We start from the raw sequence: 20,062 nt of genomic DNA on the forward strand, positions 1-20,062 counted from the left end.
CAACTAACTCCCCTATGTAAGGGGGGTAGTGGACATGATGCTTTATTAGGGTACATAGGAACTTTTCAATCCATCCCACGTTTGTGTAAGAAAATTGGACTGATGGATGGAGATACCTAAAATATTATTTCACTTTTTAAAAAATTGCCTGTGGAAAGTAAAGAATCTTAATTTAAGCTCTCTTTTTTCTAGACTCTAGATGACTTTGTAAATTTATTTTCTGCCCCATATACCCCATATTCTACGCTGTTGCCTTTGTTTCCCCATCTGCCTTGGGTAGTGTCTTTCCAGTCAGAAGCGCACCTGAAGTTCTCTGATGGAGGGAGTGTTCACAGTGCCATCTTGCCCTGTTTTTCATCTCCCCGCCTGCTCCTCAGCTCTTTGTCTTCCCTGTTGGAGCTCAGCTTGTGTCAGCCCCGTGAGGACATTAGGCCGCAGCCTTCACCTTCAGCTGCAGGGTCCCAACGGCATGGGCCATGTTCTTCATGGTCGTGTGACCCCTTACCCCTTTAGCATTGTGCATTGATGGGGAGTCTTCATGGTTTCGAGTGAGTGTTTTGATGATGTGTGAAATACGCTTAGAATCAGCTTCAAGTGTAGCAGTTCAAGTTGTATTCTTAGTACGGAGCCAGCATTTGCAGTACAGTGTTGGTTCCTTTAGGTTGAACCTGGTCTCTGCACTCACCCCCTGCATCACCCTCACCACATCCATTCTCTCTCTCTGTCTCAGATTCACAGTCAGTTGATAAAGGTGTGCTGGCGTGGCAATAAGACTCAAAGTAGTTTTGTATGGTATAGCAAAATTGTATGTCTGTTTTTAAACAAATGTTCTTTATATATATATTTTTTTACAAGGTTACTGAGATATAATTTATATATCGTAAAGTTCACCCATGTATTTAAAGTGTGCAATTTAATGGTCTTCAGTATATTTGCAGAGCTGTACAACCATCACCATATCTAATTTTAGAACAGTTCATCACCTGAGAAGAACCCTTGTCCCATTAGCAGTTAGCAGTCACTCCCCAAGTCCCTCCCTCGACCCCAGATCCACCCCAGCCCTGCAGGTCTCCCCCAGCCCCTGGCAACCCCTGATCCACTCTCTGTCTGTAGATTTGCCTATTCTGGGCGCTTCCCATAAATGGAGTCGTAAGACTCTGGTCCTTGCGACTGGCCTCCTGCACTGGCTTGCACACACTGTAGCCGTGTCGTCCTCATTCTGTTTTACTGATGAATACGCTTCCACTGTATAGCTGTACCACATTTTGTCTGTCCGTTCATCAGTTCATGGATATCGGGGTTCTCTGCCCGTTTGGGCTGTTGTGAATAGTGCTGCTGTGGACATTCCTGTACAAGGTTTCAAGTGGATGTAGGTTTTCGTTTCTCTGAGCGGAATTGCTGAGTCATATGGTGATTCTGTGGTTAGCGTTTGAGGACCAGCCAGCTTGTTTTCCGAAGTTACTGCACCATAAGAGATCTTTTAAATTACGACTGGATTTGATCATGTTACAACTTCTAAAGCAGTAATCACCTCTGCCAGGGTCAGCAGTTCCCAGCCTTGCTCACGGACCCCGCTCTCTCGGGCCCTGGGGGTGCGGGCTCGCCCCAGGTCATTCTGGTGAGCCCCACTCCACAGCCGTCGGCAGCCTGTGAAGAAATCACCTATCAGGTACTGCACACGTTTTACCCACAATCTCTCATAGTTTTCAAAAAACGTAGCTTCAGAAGGGATGGGTGGGGGGTCCTGGGGAGTCCTGCGTGGCCGGGCTCGGGGCCAGCCTGAGGAGGTGTGTCTCCCGAGGGAGACAGGTGCTGAGCAGGGAGGACCCGGGGGTGGGGGGCTAACACTGGCTCTCGTTTGTTCCATGATTTTCCAATAATGCGGAAATCTAGTTCTAAATTTATCACTATCTTCTTTATTTGCCCACTGATCAGATTGCACGTGGCCACTTACTTGCCTTTGTTCTTTTTGTAGGATTTCCTGTAATACCTTTGCTGATTCTTTCAAGTCTTGCTATACTGTTTCATAGTATACACATTCACGTGTGTGTACGTGACCTATTTGTCCTTTGACTAGTCCTTTTTCTTAAACACAGTTTGGCAGCGGGGGTGAGGGTGGACAGAACACTTAGTAAATGATAGAGTTCCACATACAAAGGCCTAAAAACTCCTGGAAGCTTTCAGAGCAGTGAAGATGCGGGGTGAGGACCTCGCCCACAGTGGCCACGGCAGTGACCTGGCGGCCGGGTCTGCGGCTGGGCTCCCAGCCTGGAACCTGCCCGGGCCGTGTGCTTGAGGCGCGCCTGAGCCGCCCGGTGCAGTGGCTCCCGCGGGAGGCCGAGAGGCCGGCCGCCTCCCACAGATGACAGCCGAGCTCGGGGGCTGGGTTCGGGGCGGGGTGCCTGTTCCCCTCGCGCCGGTCCCGTCAAGCCGGGATTTCTGACCCGCTCCAGGTGACGGACGTGTCTCCTAACCTGGTCCAGGGTGGGCAGCCCGAGAAGGAGGGCCGGCTGCACCAGTGCCTGGAGTGTGGCCGCACCTTCGCCTCGGCCGCCCTGCTGCTGCACCACAGCAAGGAGCTGCACGGCCGGGAGCGCATCCACGTCTGCCCCGTGTGCAGGAAGGCCTTCAAGCGCGCCACGCACCTCAAGGTACGCCGCCGCCGCCCTCCCGCCAGCGTCGCTGCTCTTCGCTTAAGGTCAGAGGCGCTGCACGGGCTTAGGACTCAGTGGGGTCAGGACTCTTCCTAGTGAGCGACACGGTTCCCATCTCTTTTCGAGGAAAGGCCCGTGGAGGTGAACATATTTACAGATCACCTTGAGATGCCGTTTCTCCCATCGCGGGGACACGTATGAGAGCTCTGTCGGCACCTATGAGCAGGGCTCTGCGGAAGCAGGAACTTCCGTGATGGCTGGCAAGGCTGCAGAATTGGTCTGGCGTCCTACAGGGGAATTAGGCGATACCTAACCAAGCGATAGCGGCTCCCACCGCGAGAGCCGGCACAAAGGCATATATGCCCGCCCAAGCTCAGGGTTAGGTCAGCGTTGTTCGTAGCTGCCAGTCATTGGAGGCAACCTGAGGGTCCCACTCTGGGACGTCCACACGGTAGAGGAAAGAATGAGGAAGGGTACTGTGATGTGACTTCCAGGACCACTGGTCAGGGGGAGTGTCCCGGCCTGTGACTTCTGGGCCAGAACCCCTCCTCTGCTGCTGCTTAGTTACCAAAAGCATGAGAATCCTGTGACGCCTGATTGCACAGTGAATCCCGCACTTGCTTTTTCAGGGCCTTTAGAGGAGGCAGGCAGTCAGTAAACTGAGTTTCTGTTCTCTAGGCTTACATCTGCCTGCACCTCTCACCTCTTTTTCTACTGTTTTCTGAGATGAGAAACCCCAGTATTAATGTGTTCTGAAAAGAGGACTCCGTGTTCGTTTTTAAAAGCAAAACACTGACTGTCAATTGGAGTCTTCTTGCAGAGGCTGCAGCCCGAGGTTGGCGAGGTTGGCGAGTGCTACTTATGACTGAGGGACCCCCAACCCCGTCCGACCTCTGTGTGAATTTGACTCTGTCGCTTAGAACCTCTGTGCTCCTGGTCAGGTCATGTAACATCTACAGCTTCAGTTTCCTACTTTATAAAATAAGGATGTTAATACTTAACATTTTATGGTTATTTTGAGGAATATAAAGTACTTAAGCACTGCACTTAGCTCTTAGTAGACAGTACAGAAATTATAACTATACTAATGTTACAACCTGATAGAGAATAAATCCTTTTAAAGAGGGAAAAGAATAAAAATGGTTAAAGAAAATTTAAGATGTTTAAAATCATATATGTTACTATATATGACGTAACTTTTCCATAAACATCTAAAGTGGTGTGTTATACAGTTTGAAATACTAAATCTGGCATTTTAATACCTATAAGTTACTTCATCTTGATGACCTTCAGAAATCTGGAATTTTTTAAAAATTACATTGTGCCAGAAAATAAGGAAGTCCCCATCACACCCACACGCAGTATATGACGGGATCGTGTCAGGGGGACACGGGGGCAACTGAAAGAGTTCCTAGGGGCCAAAGCTGGAACAGCCGGGGCGAGAAAACAAAGTAGACTTGGATTATAGCCCACAGTGCGAAACCTCCACGGGTCGTTACTGGTGGGAACGTGACCGACGGAGCACGCTAGTCTCCCGTGCGGAAGAATCCCGAGTAGCCCCTGTGGACGCTGCCCCCAAGAGGGGACGGCCCCGCTCCTTAGGGGCGAGCGGCAGCAAGGGCACGTGATGGGAGGGGGTAAAAATGGCCGCCCTTCCCTGGAGGAACCTGACAGACGCTAGCTGCGTGATCAGAGTCGGTGCCAGCAGTGATGGTATTGTGGGATGGAAACGGCACGGTACTCCCCATGGCCCACGGCCCACAGCCCTGGTCTGGTGATGAGGAAAACGTCAGACACCTCTCAGTTGAGGGACATCCTGCAGAATACCCACCCGGTCCTCTAACAAGTGTCATGGTGGCCGACAGGGAGGGAGGCCGAGACACCGCCCCGCCCAGATGCAGCCCAGGGGCTCGGGGGGAGCCTGGGTCTCCCTGGCAAGCCGCAGGCCCGGCCTCCCATCCACTGGGTACCACCTCCGACTCTGCTCCGGGAACGCCCACGAGGGTCCTGATTGGAGGCGAGCCTGTGGTCCTCCTCCCACTGACGGGCCTTTCTGCACTGGTTTTCCCTCTCCTGTTTCCAGTCTGTACGGTTCTGTCATGATCTTCAGTATTCTTCACGTGTGTGTTTGTCTTTACCAGGAGCACATGCAGACACATCAAGCCGGTCCTTCCTTGAGCTCTCAGAAGCCGAGGGTGTTCAGATGTGACACTTGTGAGAAGGCCTTTGCCAAACCAAGCCAGCTGGAGCGACACAGCCGCATCCACACAGGTGACCACGCAGCGGGACCCCGGTTTAGCGATCTTTGCCGCAAGCCGCTGGTTGGTGAGACGATGAGATGCAGTGCGTAGATATTCATTTATGACGCGGCACGTTACTTGTGAAGCAGGGGCTGCTTGTTCAGTTTTTTCCTAATCATGCGTCAGTTTATCACGCAGCCAACTTCTTCAGGCACAAGCTGTTGTGTTGGCGTGGCGAGCGCAGGAAAGAGAGGCTCTCGGGCCAGCGCACCTTCCCGGCCCGTCTCCCTCGCGTATCTTCAGAGCCTTCTCTCCTGGCTTTTCTGTCACCGCCTGTCTGTCAAGTTCGCCTTAGGGAAGACGACAACACGAAGGGGCAGGCCCCGCCCCTCTCTGCCTCCTGGCCCGCCTCGGACAGCCCGCCTCTGTGCCCTCTGACGTGCGCGCACCGCCTCTCGTGGCCTCGGCTGCTCCCGCGGGGACCGTGGCACCCGCGCCCCGCCTCGGGGTCCCCCGCGGCCCCCGGGCTTCCTCCTCCCTCTGCCCCTCCGTCTCCTTGGGACCACGGGCTCGGCCTCCCACCCTCGCTGGGCTTCCCTGCGCCCCTCCAGGCCTCTGTTCACCCTGCAGCCGGGCCAGAGCCCTCGGAGGCTCCCCCTGAGCACCCCCGGCAGAGCCCGCCAGGCCTCCCTGAGCCCCCGAGGTCCCCCGGCCACGGGCAGGTCTCTCCCCCCATCCAGCTCTCTGTCTGGCGCCCACCCTTTTCCCGGTGCTCCCTGGCGGGTCATCGTCTTCCCAGCCCTTCTGTCCCTTTGCCGGCCGTCTCTGACCCACCTTCACACGGACGCCTCCTCCCGAGAGGCCCTGCCCCGCTGGTGCCCCGGCTGGCGTGAGGGCCTCCTGTGTGGTCAGCAGGTGCCCAGCAGCCCTTCCCGGCCCGCGGGCCGTGCGTGCTCAGGGATGCCCCTTGCCTGTCAGTGCAGACCCGGTGCCCACCGGGTGTCCAGCAAGTAGCTCTTGAGTGAAAAACAGCCGTGCTGTTCCTTCATAATGCATTCATTCAGAAGCATAATTAAGAGAAATGACTGTTTGCCGTTTTTAATAGCATAGATGCACGTGAAGGGTTTGGCATGTGTGTAAAGTGGGCACCTTGTGGCTGTCACTGGGGCCACGTCCCTGCTCACGTGGGTGCCCCATCCTCACTCCGGCTCCTGATGTCTTCAGCTTCCCTTTCTGTCTCCAGAGAATCCCAGCTTCTAAGGGCGATGTGATTAGAGTGGGCCCGCAGGGTAATCTCCCTTTTGGTCACCCCCAGTCATCTGACTAGCGACCTGGTTCCTCTGTGGCCGTTCTTTTTTCTCAGGCATGACGTCATCATAGTCCCAGCCCCAGGGTTCAGGGCAGGAGACCTTGGGGGGCCATTTTTAGGACTCTGCCTGCCCTAGGCGAGCTGCAGGAAGACCTCCTTTGTCGTCGGCTGTGGAGGGACACCTGGGGGCTGAGGACCAGGTGCTCCCGGGGCAGCCCTGGGGGTGCTGGCACATGACCCCAAGAGGCAGCCAGGCAGAGCAGTGGGAAAGAACCTTCTAGGCCAAGGGGAGAGGCTGCGCCAGGCCCTGGGGCAGGAAGGGACCCGGTCCCTGGGACTTGGAAGTGGGTGCGTGACAGCGAGGGGTGGCAGGACTGCCAGGGCCGCAGGGGGTGGCAGCAGAGAGAGACGCCGCGTGGGGAGGGCCGGGCTCGCAGCGTGGCCGTAGGGCGGGCACTCACCTGGGCAGGCTCCCGGCAGAAGCCACGCTTGGCAACTTTTCCCTCCATTTGTCAGTTTCCACATCAGCTTGAAAGCAGTTCAGTACCATTTGAAACATACTGTGTAAATCATGCTTTTAGTCAATTGGATTTGATCTTCCCGTGTCCTTAATGTGTTTTTGCTTTTCTGCTCAAAATGGATTAGAAACGTTTTGTTTGAGCCACATGTGCTCTACCTTTATTTCTGGGTGCTTCTAGGACTTTCCGTAGCTTTTGATCACGGTGCCTTTCGTGGCTCCCCATGGAGTGGCCTTGCTGGAACCCTGCGCGTTAGCATCCTGAGCGAGGAACGTCCTCAGCCTGTTGTTGAACTCGCCTCCCTTCTCCGGAGTTACTGTGTGCTGTGTGTGCTCGTCGAGCGCCGTCTGTCAGGGACGCTGACCGTGCTGTCTGTCCCCAGGGGAGCGGCCGTTCCACTGCACCCTCTGCGAGAAGGCCTTCAACCAGAAGAGCGCGCTGCAGGTGCACATGAAGAAGCACACGGGGGAGCGGCCCTACCGGTGCAACTACTGCGTCATGGGCTTCACGCAGAAGAGCAACATGAAGCTGCACATGAAGCGGGCCCACAGCTACGCGGGTGAGGTGTCCTGGGCGCCCGGCGCGCGGCGCTCTGTGTGCTGCGCCCCGCGGGGTTTACCCCGCGTCCCCGCCTCAGGCTCAGGCTCAGGGTCCGGGCCGGGCGAGTCTGTGCCCTCTGGCTCCGCAGCCGGGCCTCCGTGTCCCCGAGCTGAGTCCCCGGCATTGGTGCCGGCAGGGCGGGGTCGTCCCCTGTCCGCCTTGTGTCCCGTGTTGTCCAGGAATGCCCGCGCCCTTTAGGGAGACAGGCAGGGGCGGGGGGCTTGGCGGGGGGCAGGGAACGCAGCCCGCGGAGTGTCTCCGACAAGTCAGGGAGGGTTACAGCCTGCGTCTCGGGCTCACTCTGCTGCTCTAGGTGCTGTGACCACGAGGGGAGTTGGACGGCCTGAGCGTGGCGGGAGTGGTACCCAGGGCTTTACGGGAGCCACGGGGGTAGGACCCTTCGTGTTGCGCAGTTTTTGAGGAAGAGGAAGTTCTAACATCTACACGCTAGTGCTTTGTGCTTTACTTTCTGTTAGAAAAATTGTGCCTGTCGTTATCACTAGTATTAATTAGTAATCGCTCATCAAGGATGTCATATTAACATAGCCTTTATGAGCACAGGGAACAAGCGCTGTGTGCGTTCATATTCAAGTAACAGTAATTGTCGTCACCGACGGAATTATGAAACCTGCAGCTCAGATGGCTCTTTTTTCACCAGGAAGGAAAACAAATCAACTTAGGAATTTCTTGTCTCCGTTTAAGTTGTCCTTATTTAAATGTGAATCATTTTGTGCGAGTGAATGTCTGGGACTCTTTCTTTATCACCATGGCAGGAAACTTGCAGGAGCCCGGCGGCGCCCAGGAGCACGGAGGGGAGGTGCTGAGCCGTGTTCTCCACCTGGACGAGGTGGTGCCTGAACCCGCGAGCGAGTGGCAGACCCTGGCCAACGTGTTCTGACGCAGCCCGACCCTGAGGACGTTTCCAGAGCGAAGTGTGGAGAAGAACAAAGCACTTGGGATTTCTGTTTTGAAGCCTCAAGTGTTAAAAATGTTACCACAGTAGCTATAAAATTTTTAGCTATAAAATTATCTAAAGAATCATTGACTTTCAGAGACTTCAGGAAGAAAGCTGGGAAAGATGGAAGCACGTTGCTGTCGTTTCATCTGCAAATCACTGAACTCAGGTACTACATCAGCAGTCTCACCTACTCCGTGGCCAGTGCGTCTAGTTAAAAAGAAATTAACTGGATCTTACTCTCATTGTAGTGTGATTTCTTTGTATTAGCAAAGACACAAGTTAACGTGGAAAAACCCAGATAGGTTTTCCTTCATGCTTTCTGTTATAAGAAGCATAGCTCATGAAGCAAACATAAGATAGGTGCATGAAGTTCGGAAAAAATGTTACAACACGCAGGGAAGTTTTTTCCATCTTCTTCTCTGTGAATTTTGAAATTAGTAGAAATTGACTCTAACTTTTAGTCTACCATAAGTTAATATAACTAGTACCTTGAGAGATGGCTGGACCAGTTCTCTCTCCATTACAAATATCTAATCATTAGTGACAGGAATGCAGCGTCGGGGGCGTACACCCGGGGAGTAGAGCAAGCCTGACACACGGGTGAGGATCCAGCTGTCCGCGCGGGCTGATGCCACTCGCGCTGCCCGAGCTGATAACTCGGGTACACGGGTCGGCTACCACAGAAAGCACAAGCCATGCGCTGCAGGTCAGAAATCACAGAATGGTCTCCTGGGAACAAAGGGACTGCAGCCCTGTCCGCCTCAGTAATTAAGAGCGTATTTGTACTTTGAGGGTAAGAACCTGTACGAGCCCCATGGTTTTCTCTTCGTGCATAAGCAGGTGTATTTTTTATTTCAGGGAATTCTTTAGTATCATCAATGGTGCCACGTTGAACATGTCCCAAACCAAATCCTTCCCCGCCCTGGGGCAGAGTGTGTGTCGTTCCCACAGCATTCCAAAGATGGAAACTTCTTTACTTCATGTGAATCTCTCCTTTGAAATTATTTATATGTTCTATATATAAATACATATGTACATATACAGATATATGGGCCTCTGTGTGGCCGAACAGTATATTTTGTAAATAAGCACTAGTCCCAGTTAGAGAGAGAGCAACAGAGTTTTTACCTCCCAACGAGCACTTCAGATCAGTATTGTATTCGTTTTATTAATAAATGGATATCCTTGTCATTGTGACATAAAGCTGGGGTTGGTTTTTTGTTTTTGTTTTTCCTGAAAAATAATCGCCTTTATTTTCTCTCTCATTGCCTCGCTGGTTTCAGAAGAGAGCAGTTTTATTATATAAATATTGTGTGGACTTTGTATATTAAGAGAGGAGCTCATTTCAGATTCCTGAAGAAAGAGACATTTCACTGTTATTTTTTGAAGGGGCATCTTTTGATTTTTTGTTGTTGTTCACGCTTCTGGCATATGTATATAAGTAATATTGATAGTGATATAAAACCTTTTGTTATGTGAAAATATTTAAGTCAGAAAACTGTTAAATAATATTACTTTTTTTTTTTCAAACTGCTTTATGTATTGTATATTTTTTTAAGGGAGGAAAAAAAAAAAAAAAAGCCTTATTTGACTTATTCTTGTGATGCTGGACTTGTATATCCTGAGGTTTTTCTTGGATGTCAGTGTGTATACCTGGCTGCAGTCTGTTATTCAGAATAATTGTAATTGCGCCAGAGTTTAAAGGTTCTGCTTTTAATGCACTTTTCTTTTATAATTTTGTATTAAACTATTTTAGAAATGTTGATTAATTTTGGTGAACAAATATCTCCAAAGTTGAAATGATTGAAATCTTAAAAATTTTGTTCTTGCTAGGTTATTTATTTTGGTTTCAGCATTAAATGTCATCTCAGGTCAGTCTCTAAAAGGGGTTTGTTTAATTCCTAATTGTATAGAAAGCATAGTTCAGTGAATTGTATTGGTGCACTGCCCAAGTAAGGCCTTACCAGGTGAATCTAAAGCCTACTTTTATTTTGGTTAAAGAAAAAAAAAAAAATCTATCAATAATTCGTTTTGTGAGTTTTCTCAGTTTATTATCAGGCAAACACAAGACATTAATGTATTCTTTTGATTTACTTCCTAATTATAAAAGCTGCTTCTTTGCAAGACATTCCTTGAAAAATAAGGTTTTGTAAAGACATAATATCACTTGAACTTTTTGGTGGAGTGGAGTACAGGTTGATCTTTATACTTTACTGGTTGATAAAAAGTCTTCTGACAAGAGATTTCTAGTCTCCTGCATAACCAGGGTTTTGAGGATAGATAATTGTATTTTTTAAAATATCTCATCATAGCGTATCTGCTTTGGAAATAACAATAAATAAAAAATGAAGTTAGGAAATGTGATTAATTTTTTTTCTTTTAAAATATTTAATATAAAATAGTTTGGCACATGAATTCCTTTCAAGCTCAGGTAGGTACGTTTTTACAGAAAAGAACTTTAATGATATTTTCCTGTACCTCTGCACTTGATGAACGCTACCCTTGCAAGGTTTATTTGCAGATCTTCAAACTAAAAATCAGGATATGGTGTGATGACAGGCAGGCCGTCCGTGTTAGGTAGCAGTGTCTGTTGTTTTCACTGTTGCCCATATTCAGCGGTATCCTGGTCATTTAAGCGCCTTTAGAAAGGGCATGACTGTCTTTAACTGTCTTCTGTGGTAAAGTAACGGTGAAGCTCTTAAGTAAGCGGAAGGAATGTGTTCCCTTCCCACCGATGATACTGAACTGGAAACTGGGATGTGGCTCTCAGGGCGCTGGGGAGCAGGAGGGAGCTGCACAAGTGGCCGAGTCTGCGTAAGATCGGCGGTAGGTGCAAATGGAAACACCTTTGCAGAAATGTGCACTCCCACGCCCTGCCCCAGGCTCTCCTTGTCCCTCTTAAAGGCAGGCGTGTGGTTGGAGGGTCCTGCAAGAATGGGGCTCAGCCTGTCAGTTCATCAGGAAGTCCCTCAAACGTCTCCTTGTCCTCTGACAGCACGCTACTGACAGAACGAGGAGAATCGGTCCTCAAGTGAGTAGTTCCCATCCTTCCGTCAAGTTTCCATCTCATCCAGTGTCAGCATTGAACTAGCGAGTGTTTCTCCAGAACAGTATTCTGTAATTCCTGCCCATTGCCGTTTGTGAGCTTGAGTTTTACAAGAACACCAGTATTTATGCGTAAGAGGTGCGTGCATTAGTACAGGGGCGGAACTCGGAAAAGGAGGTGGGTTTTTGTTCTTCCCACGGAGTTTCCTCTTTGCAGAAGAATATTGATAACTCATGAAGATGCACATTTTTAACATTAAAAGATCCTCACTCAGATTTATCTAAATATGAAATAGCTAAGGTGATTTTTATTTTTTCCTGGGCTTTGCTCAGAGAATGGTAAGAAGTTTGCAGTTCTTATTGCTTGTTTGTAGGAAGAATATTGCTCTATTAATATTTAGAATACGGCAGGTGGGGGGAAGGAGGCTGTTCTTTCAGAAATGATCAGATTGTGGCCCATTTGTTTCCTCTGCTGTGGATTGCAACTATTTAAAATGGCCCAGCCGAGTTTTTCCAGAATGCGTGGCTTTTTGGTGGTGTAAGATTGCTGCTGATATTTAAACACAGTCAAGGGCATGAGTTTACGGTGCGTCTTGGGCTTGGGCAGAGCTGGGGAGTCAGGCCTTGGGGCCTCAGGTCAGATCAGCCAGGGCGCTGACGGGCCGCCTGTCTTTGGGCAGCTCGGTTCACTTCTCTGGTCTGTAAAATTAGTTGATTAGATGTCTTCCGTCCCAGCTCGAGGACCTATTCTTAGCCAGTGTGCTGTGGTGTATCGGGAGGTAGTTCTCCAGGGGTCTGTCTCATTTCTGCAAGTCTTAGGGGTAAAGCACTGGCCACTTCTGCCCCACGATCTCTTCAAGGCAGTTTGAAGAGAATACGACCTCGGGAGAGAGGACGTCTTCCTCCAGAGCCAAACGATGCTTTTCTTACTGACCCGTGTAATCAAGGTATGTCTCACCGAGGCAAAGGTCAGGCCGGCTTGCTGTGTGTTTATTGGAGACTCGGGTTCCCAAAGCCCTGCTTCCTCTCCCAGGACACGACACCCTGCGTGCAGGCATCACCTGGCCCGCTTTGGGCTGCGTGTGGAGGTCGGGGCCTGGGGTGTCCACACAGACGCCGGAACTCTGGTGCCTCCTCCTGCTGTGAGTTGCCAACCCCTGCTCTCTGGCCCGGGAGCCTCGGTCTCCTGCCGGCGCCCGGGAAGCTGGCGGGTCTTCTTCTAAGCCGGCAGGTGGGGAGAACTTCCCACGTTTCGCAGTTGGCAGTGTGTTCCCGGCTCAGCGTACTCTATGAATGGAAAATTTTTCTTACACGTGTCAATGATTAATTTATTCTGCATCATCCACAGTGTTGTCCCTGTCACTGAGGATGCGTTACTGTCACACAGCGCCTTTAAAGTGCTAAACCCCTCTGCTCTCTAAGGAAGAAGTAGAAAACGGGGCAGCACACGGCCCCACCGTCTCCTTTCTGCCAGTAAGCAGGGGCTTCCCTGATTTTTAAATTCTTGACCGACCAGAAGAGATGGTTCTGTGCCACTAGTTCAGTATCAGAACAGAGAAATTGCAGGTCACCCTGCTAACTGGCTTCAGGGGAAGAAGTTCTTACGGGTTCACGCGAAGTAGCTCATCTTGATGTTATCTCGGCCAGAGGCGGACAGCAGCTGGCCCTCTGCCCCCTCGTCACCACGCAGTTTTCTAGGTTCTCTCTGAATTCTCTTTCTCAGGTTTAGTAGTCCGAAATCTTTATCCTTCTTGTGTAAACTCTTCGAAGCAGTTTCAGATTTACAGAAAAGTTGCGAGAGTGGCACAAAGAAACCTTCATATACTCTTCGCCAAAGACCCCTTTCCAGTGCTGCCGAACGTGGGAAGGATAAGATCTTTACGCAGCAGACCCGGCGCAGGGTCGTGCCGGCACCTCCACCCTCTTCACCCGGGACGCCCCTCCCCATGTCCCCGTGGCTCCCGTTACCCTGGCGTCTGGGAGCCGGTTCAGCAGCCGCCCCCGCCCTGGCCCCGCCCTGCCGTGCCTTCCGGTGGTTCTTTCACGGTGGGGGGGGGGGGAAGTCGAGCTGAGAAGAGGCTGTGAGAGGAGGACCTGTCACCCTTCCCCCTGGGGACAAAGTCAAGATTGTCTGGGAGGCAAGCAAGAGCCCGACTGAAATCAGCATGTTTCTCGAAAGTTAGGTGGTTGATTCTGCTTCCAGGGCAAATGCCGTCAAAGGACGTTGCTCCAGGGTCGTGCACTGGAGTGAACACCCCGCAGTGGTTACCCGTCCCTCGGCTTCACCGGGCTGTGATTGCTCACCTCCTCCTTACGCCGCTTTGCTTAGGATTCCCTGACTATTTGCTATTTACAAGAGAAAAATCGCCACAGAAAATGCACTGAGATGCTTCACTTCGTGTTACGTTTTGGGGGAAAGAAGGAAGCATACTCACTGCAGAGTCCTGTGGTTTAATTAAAACTCTTGCCACGTGGGGGTCTAGGACATATTTGTCGCTGCACGAGAAACACACACCTGCTGTGGATTGACTGGTGTCCCTTCCTACACAAATCCATCTGTTGGAGCCTTCACTCCCAACGCGACAGGACTCCTAGGAGCTAATTGGGGTTTAAGGGCGGTCATGAGGGTGAGGACTGGTGCCCTCGTAAGGAGAGACACCAGCACAGTGTGTCACGTGCCCAGAGGAGAGGCCGCGGGGACCCAGCAGGCAGGCGGCATCTGGAGGGTGGCCCAAGGAGAGCGGCCTCCCCAGAATCCCCCTGCCAGCACCTTGGCCGTGGGCTTCCAGCCTCCAGAACCCCGAGCAAAGAAAATATCTATTGTTTCAGCCCCCCAGCCGGTGGTATAGTGTTACGACAGCCCTAATAGACTTAATTAAAGGCTTGGCTCTCTCGTTTTCAGTTGCTACAAGAAGGCTTTTCTTTCCCTATTTCAGTGTTTTCCTCAGGCCCCAGTTCTCTTTCCTCCCAAAATCCCAATTCCAATTTACAGCCTGCACACGAGTTATAAAGCCAGCCCCATGGATTGAGCCGATATCCTCTCCGCTAACCTCTGACCTGCTCCCGACCTCGACCCTCCCTCCAGAGGTTGTTCCCGCCGGGCTGGGCACCCTGGACCAGCTCCTCGGACCATCCTCCGCCCGGATGGACAGCAGGCCACATACGGTTCTCGGTCTGGACTGAGTGGCATGGAGGCGGCTGTGCAGATTGATACGATATCTTGGAAAGCGTGATCACTGTGGTTTCCTGTCCTGGTGGGAAGAGCCTTTCTTGGTTCAGTAGACCCTCCCGATACCTCTAGACCCTGCGAGCGATGGTCCTCGGGGTGAGCACAGTGAGATGAGGAAGAGTGTCCCGGCTGGGGTTCCAGCACCCCCTTCTCTTGGAGCTCCGCCTGGTAAACTAATTTCCTTCAACTTGAGGGGGGGGTAATGCAGACCGGTTTGGATAAATGCTCAGTGAGAACACCCCTTCCGTGGTTCATTTCCTATTTTGCGTCGTTTTATTTTAGTATCACATTATCATGGTAAACGCTGTGTTATTCTAGGACACCCCTTGGTTTACCATTTAATGCATTTTCTATATATGTAACACTAAAATAGACTTGCCAACTGGAAGAGCAGAATTGAAAAGATGTGATGTCTTTGCATGCTTTTCCAAATTCCTCGGTCTGAAGGGGTTTGGGGGTTGGCATGGCTTGGAGTCTATCTACCCCGTGGATGGGGCCTCAGGCTACCGGGCGGGGGGGGGGGGCTTTTATTGTCGGATTGGAAGTGCGTGGCACGCTTGAGCCTGGGTGCTCCCCGAGGATGGCCGGTGTCACCCCACAATCGACGGGGAGGGCGCTTCCCTTGCTGGGATTTGTGAGTTTCTCAGGGCTGCTCCTGAGACGGAAGGGAACCAGTGGTTTGTTAAAAGCAAAACAAAAGATTTCCATTTACCTTTTTGAAAGATGATTCTTGTAACCAAAAGCAACTATACATAAAATTTCCAGTATCACTTAATCTTTGTCATCGTCTCTGCGTGGCAAAAAGTCATTTTTCAAAGATTCTTCAGTTCAAGTTAACGGGGACTGGTATGCTGGTAAGATAGTGAAATGTAAATATACTCTAAAGGATTGTTTAAAGGTAAATTAAAAATTATTTTCCTTGTGAGTCAGAGACTCAGTGCCCTAACAGCGGCCTCTACTCCACTTTCTCTTATTGATACACAAACCATCTGATGGTAACTCACCTCCTCAAACAGGTGCCGAGAGGCAGCTCTGTCCTGTGACAGTAAGACGCCTACTCCCATCAGCTCTGAGTTTTGCTCTACGTGGGCTCGCATTCCACAGACCAGAATAAAAGCCAAAGAAGACGGCCATGCAAGTATCATTGAAAGTGTATTATTTTATTTCAATGTTCAAGAACAGTGCTTACTTTCCACGAGACCCGGGGTCACAGCTCTTGCTGTTGGGTGTAGCCACGAATGGAGGTCACTCAGTCAACAGCTCAAAGATGCAGTGTGTGTGTGTGTGTGTGTGTGTGTGTGTGTGTGTGTGTGTCGAGCAGTTTGGAGGTTTTGTTTCGGAAATTTTCTTTCTTTTTTTTTTTTCTTATCCTCTCATCATTGAGGCTATATATTAATAGACATTATATTAAACCCACACGAAACATTCAGAATTAGAAGCGGATTAAAGAATCGCGTTTGGGCGTTACGCTGACTAGTCCTCATCTCCGTCCTAGGGGGGCTGACGCCAGTGTGCGGGGCTCCTTGGAGGGCTTGTGGGAGAGATGCTCAACTCAAAAGGCGGGAATCAGTAGGTTACGGGGGGCGGGGGGAGCGCAGGAGATGTCAGCTCGCGTTAGGAAAGAGCGGGATTGGAGGACCTCTGCCCATCCCCACGTGCTCGGCCGGCGATTCCGGAAAGGCCAGCGTACTCGTCGTCAGTGGGTTTCCGGGAGGAAGCGGGCGGGACGGTTACGTTTCCGCCGGGGGTGGGGTGGGGGGGTTAGTGTTTGCCGTGTGCACCGCCGTGCTGAGCTAAGCCACCTGTCACCTTCGCGCTCACGGTGACCAGCCTGCCACCGCGAGGCTCCCCGGAAACTCCTGCCACCGCTCCGAGCTGCGCCACCTCCCGGCCGGCCGCCGGGCTCGGGTGGAAACAGGTCGTGGCGAGGCCGCTCTGCTGCCCGCCGAGCGTGTGCCGTCGCCGCCCGGTTTCCCAGAAGAGCCCGGCCCGACTCTGCCCCCGCGCGCCCTCTCCGCCCGCGCCGATCCGGCTCATCCGGGTGTGTGAGCCGCGGCCACCACGCGGGACAGTCCCCGCTGCCCGCCCACCTGTCACGTACCAAAGCGCCCGCCGCCAAGCCGCTCCGCGCCCAGCCGATCGGTTAGAAGGGGAAGGGCTTCGGGGGGCGAGCAGCGGAGGCCGGGAAAGAAACCAAAGGAAGCTCGGAGCCGCACGGTCTGCGCGCCCCGCGCGGTGGTCCCCAGGGCCGCGCCCCGGGCCATCGCGGGACGGGGGGCGGCGACGGGGTAGGGTCGCCGGCCCCGGCGCTCGGGGGACGTCACTGATCTCCAAGGGCGAGGGGACAGCGGGGCGGCCGGCCAGAAGCCGGCGGGCCGCGCGCGGGGCCTGCTGTGCGCTGTCGCCAGGGTTAGGGGGCAGTGGCTACGCTCGGGATCTGCGGCTCGCGGTTAACTTCCAGGCAGTTGTGTTAAGAAGCTGGGGACGGACGGGATTCCGGGACACGGGGCAGGGCTTCAGCGTCTCGCCATTGGGGACCCCGAACGGCCGTCTCGTCCTCCCTGAGAAAAGGAAACAGAGGGTTAGGAGGGCCGGCGCCGCCCGGCCGCCCCGCTTCCTTGCGGTCACCGGGTCGCCAGCCACGGGGCCTCTTTCCTCTGGGTCTGTTTCTGGAGATGATGTCGCACGGGGCAAGTCTTTGACCCCATGCCTCCAGCATCCTTTAGCCCGTCGGACCTCCGAGTGCCACAGGGCAAATAGGACGCAGAGAGTTGGGGTCTCGTCTGAGAACGTTGCATTTTCTGGGCGTGAAAATCTCAGCTGATATAGTCCCAGCTTCCGAAGGAGCTCGTTTCCTCGGCTGCGATCCCGGGGACCGGGGGCAGCGGCCCGTGAACGGCGACAGGGACAAGCCCCTCTGTGGGAGCTGAGGTGCTGCCGTGACGGGCGCACGCTTGCTTGAGCCGCCAGGGAGGGGCCGCTGCTCAGCTGGTCTCCCCAGGGACAGTCCCCTCCCATGAGCCCTCTTCTGCGTCACCAAGAAACCCAGCCTCCCGGAGGGGCCGGCCACTAACTCCGACCTCAGGGTCTTAAAACATGTGAATTGACATGTTTTCTGGACAAATACAATTTGCAATAAAAAACAAAAAAACAAGAGTTGGCAGTCGTGGAGGTGGAGACGGCTGGGCGGGGACAACTGCGTCCAGGGAGCGTGGCCGGGCATCGGCTCTGAGAAGGTGGCACTTGTCACCCCAGATGTCACTTAGATTAACTCGGAAAAGGGCGCTTTTTTTTTTTTTTCGCCTTTGAATTTTCATTCAAATTTTAGTCTCTTTGGATTTCCCTTTTCTCTTAGGTTATGGATGAAAAATTGATCTCTCAAAGATTCCCTTGAGACTGTGAGCCCCCAGAGAGCAAGATGGACATGAAATACCCTGTTGACCAGATGACAGACGGGCACCGATTGACCTGACCTCGTCCACGCCTCCGTCCCTCACGTTACCAGAAATAAGGTGACGGAAGCACGAGGGCCCCAGATCCTTATAATTAACGCAGTCAGCCAGAGAGATGGTAGTTCTGATTTCTTGGGGTTTTGCTTTTTCCAGAAACATCCCTATGTTGCTGAACAACTCACCGGAGGAATTTTATTTTCACAAGCGAGAAGGTTTGTGGAATTCTAGCCTCTGAAGGTATGAGGAATCACCCAGAGACGCTCCCTCCCAGGGAAGGGGCTTTGTCACCTCTGCCTCAGGGCCACCCTCCTCAGCAGGGACTCGGGTGCGGTCCCGTGTGAGCCCGGCTCAGCTTTGCGTGCTCGGTCCTCAGAGCCGCTGCCAGAGAAGCCCTGATCCAGTCTGCCCTGGCCCACCTTGCCCTGAATTTCCCACAGATTAACCTGTTAGGGCTCCCTCGAAAGTGTGAATTATTCCTGCGCAGGAGCAGAACCACGGCCCCATCTGACAAAGTACACCTGTGCTGAGACGGATTCAGTTCCCCACACCCTGGGCCAGACAGTTCACGGGAGACGCCACTGAATGTCCTCAGGGCTCCTTGTGAAATGAAAAATGGCAAATTTGGGGGTTTTATTTTCTATCATTGTGCCTACAATTTATTGAGCGTCTCCCGCGAGCTAAATCCGTGACATCTGCTTCCTCTTGTGAACAAGCAAGCCAGCCTGGAGGAAGGCGGCGTTAGCATCCCCCTTGCCTGGTCGAAGGAGCCGAAGCTCAGAGAGGTTGCATGATTTCCCCAAAGTCAGCCAGCCAAAGGCGTTAGAACCCCTGATGAGGAGGGAAATCGTCCTAACTGCAGACGTCTGGGTTCAGCCCTGGGACATTCTTGTTCAGAAGACTGGGGGGACCCAGACATGGTCTGGGCATTGCAGGCAACCTCCCGGCCAGGCTTGGGTCACTGGTGGAAATCCTGCAGTTCCGGGTTTAGACCCAGAGCTCCTCCGAGGTCTGCATCCTTGCCATCTCGCTGCTACGTTTCAGAATCGAGACACGTATATCGTGATGGTCTCTGTTGCTTGGACGTTTGAGGTAGAATTTATTTCCTTATCAGATTTGCCTCAGAATTGACATTTTGAAGAGTGGGTCCTGCCTATGTTTTTTTTGTTTGTTTGTTTGTTTTTGTGTTTGTGTTTTTTGGCTGCGTTGGGTCTTCATTGCTCCGTGGGCTTTCTCTAGTTGCGGTGAGCGGGGGCTACTCTTCGTTGTGGTGCGCGGGCTTCTCGCTGCGGTGGCTTCTCTTGTTGCGGAGCACGGGCTCTAGGCGCGAGGGCTTCAGTAGTTGTGGCTCGTGGGCTCTAGAACACAGGCTTAGTAGTTGTGGCGCACGGGCTTAGTTGCTCCATGGCATATGGGATCTTCCCGGACCGGGAATCGAATCCGTGTCCCCTGCATTGGCAGGCGGATTCTTAACCACTGCGCCACCAGGGAAGTCCCTGCATTTTATCTGACATTAACCAACTTAGCCATGGTTTACTCACCACTCACGTCACGTATTTAAGGTTTTTCTTGAGGAGACTAAGGCTCCTCAAAGCTGAGTCCTGCTTCACATCACCCACAAGTGTCCAGCATCTTCCAGAATCTGGGTCATGGGGTCCATCTGTGCCGTGTGTATATCCCGACCGCCAGATACACCACACATGGGACTCGATATTGAATCTTTAAAGATTAGGTGACCAATCAATGAGTCTTTGGGTTCCTGACCAAATCTTTCCACCATAAATTGTAGAATCTCGACGTTTTAATGAACCAAGTTGGAAGCCCACTTCTGCAGGTCAGAGGTCAGAGGTGATTCAGGTTGAGGAGCCGTTGTGCTTTGCTGGTGGTGACTGAGCCCTTGAGACGGGGCACACGGGGCTGTCAGATCTCCTGGTGACACGACCACGCCACGTACCGCGGGACCTTCTCATGTTAAATCACATTGTGACCTGCTGTGACCCCAGCAGGTGTTCCCCAGGAGATGCTCCCATTCTCATCCGAGCCCACGAACACCTGGGACA

General features: G+C 52.3%; 2 protein-coding genes and 1 long non-coding RNA gene across 13 annotated transcripts in view; 2 read left to right on the plus strand and 1 right to left on the minus strand.

The window, feature by feature from the left end:
- ZNF236 (zinc finger protein 236) overlaps nt 1-10,638 on the plus strand; it is a 98,976-nt gene extending 88,338 nt beyond the window's left edge. For 7 of the 8 annotated variants that reach the window (XM_059895609.1, XM_059895613.1, XM_059895612.1 and 4 more), the window contains 5 exons: nt 1,541-1,669; nt 2,454-2,651; nt 4,796-4,925; nt 7,104-7,280; nt 8,095-10,638. In XM_059895609.1, the coding sequence (XP_059751592.1) occupies nt 1,541-1,669; nt 2,454-2,651; nt 4,796-4,925; nt 7,104-7,280; nt 8,095-8,219 (759 nt within the window). In that variant the 3' untranslated portion in view covers nt 8,220-10,638. The remainder of the gene's footprint in view (nt 1-1,540; nt 1,670-2,453; nt 2,652-4,795; nt 4,926-7,103; nt 7,281-8,094) is intronic. The other variant, XM_059895610.1, reaches the window with a different exon arrangement.
- Nucleotides 10,639-16,118: 5,480 nt separating this feature from the next.
- LOC132348039 (uncharacterized) lies at nt 16,119-18,671 on the plus strand. The gene is made up of 3 exons (XR_009497344.1): nt 16,119-16,695; nt 17,909-18,065; nt 18,159-18,671. It is a non-coding gene; the product is annotated as an uncharacterized LOC132348039 (long non-coding RNA).
- The window catches only part of MBP (myelin basic protein), a 115,840-nt gene continuing 112,755 nt past the window's right edge, over nt 16,978-20,062 (minus strand). For all 4 annotated transcript variants that reach the window (XM_059895186.1, XM_059895187.1, XM_059895185.1 and 1 more), the window contains one exon: nt 16,978-17,114. In XM_059895186.1, the coding sequence (XP_059751169.1) occupies nt 17,070-17,114 (45 nt within the window). In that variant the 3' untranslated portion in view covers nt 16,978-17,069. The remainder of the gene's footprint in view (nt 17,115-20,062) is intronic.

Source organism: Balaenoptera ricei, chromosome 14, assembly GCF_028023285.1.
Source record: "Balaenoptera ricei isolate mBalRic1 chromosome 14, mBalRic1.hap2, whole genome shotgun sequence".
In the NCBI taxonomy this organism is placed as follows: Eukaryota; Metazoa; Chordata; class Mammalia; order Artiodactyla; family Balaenopteridae; genus Balaenoptera; species Balaenoptera ricei.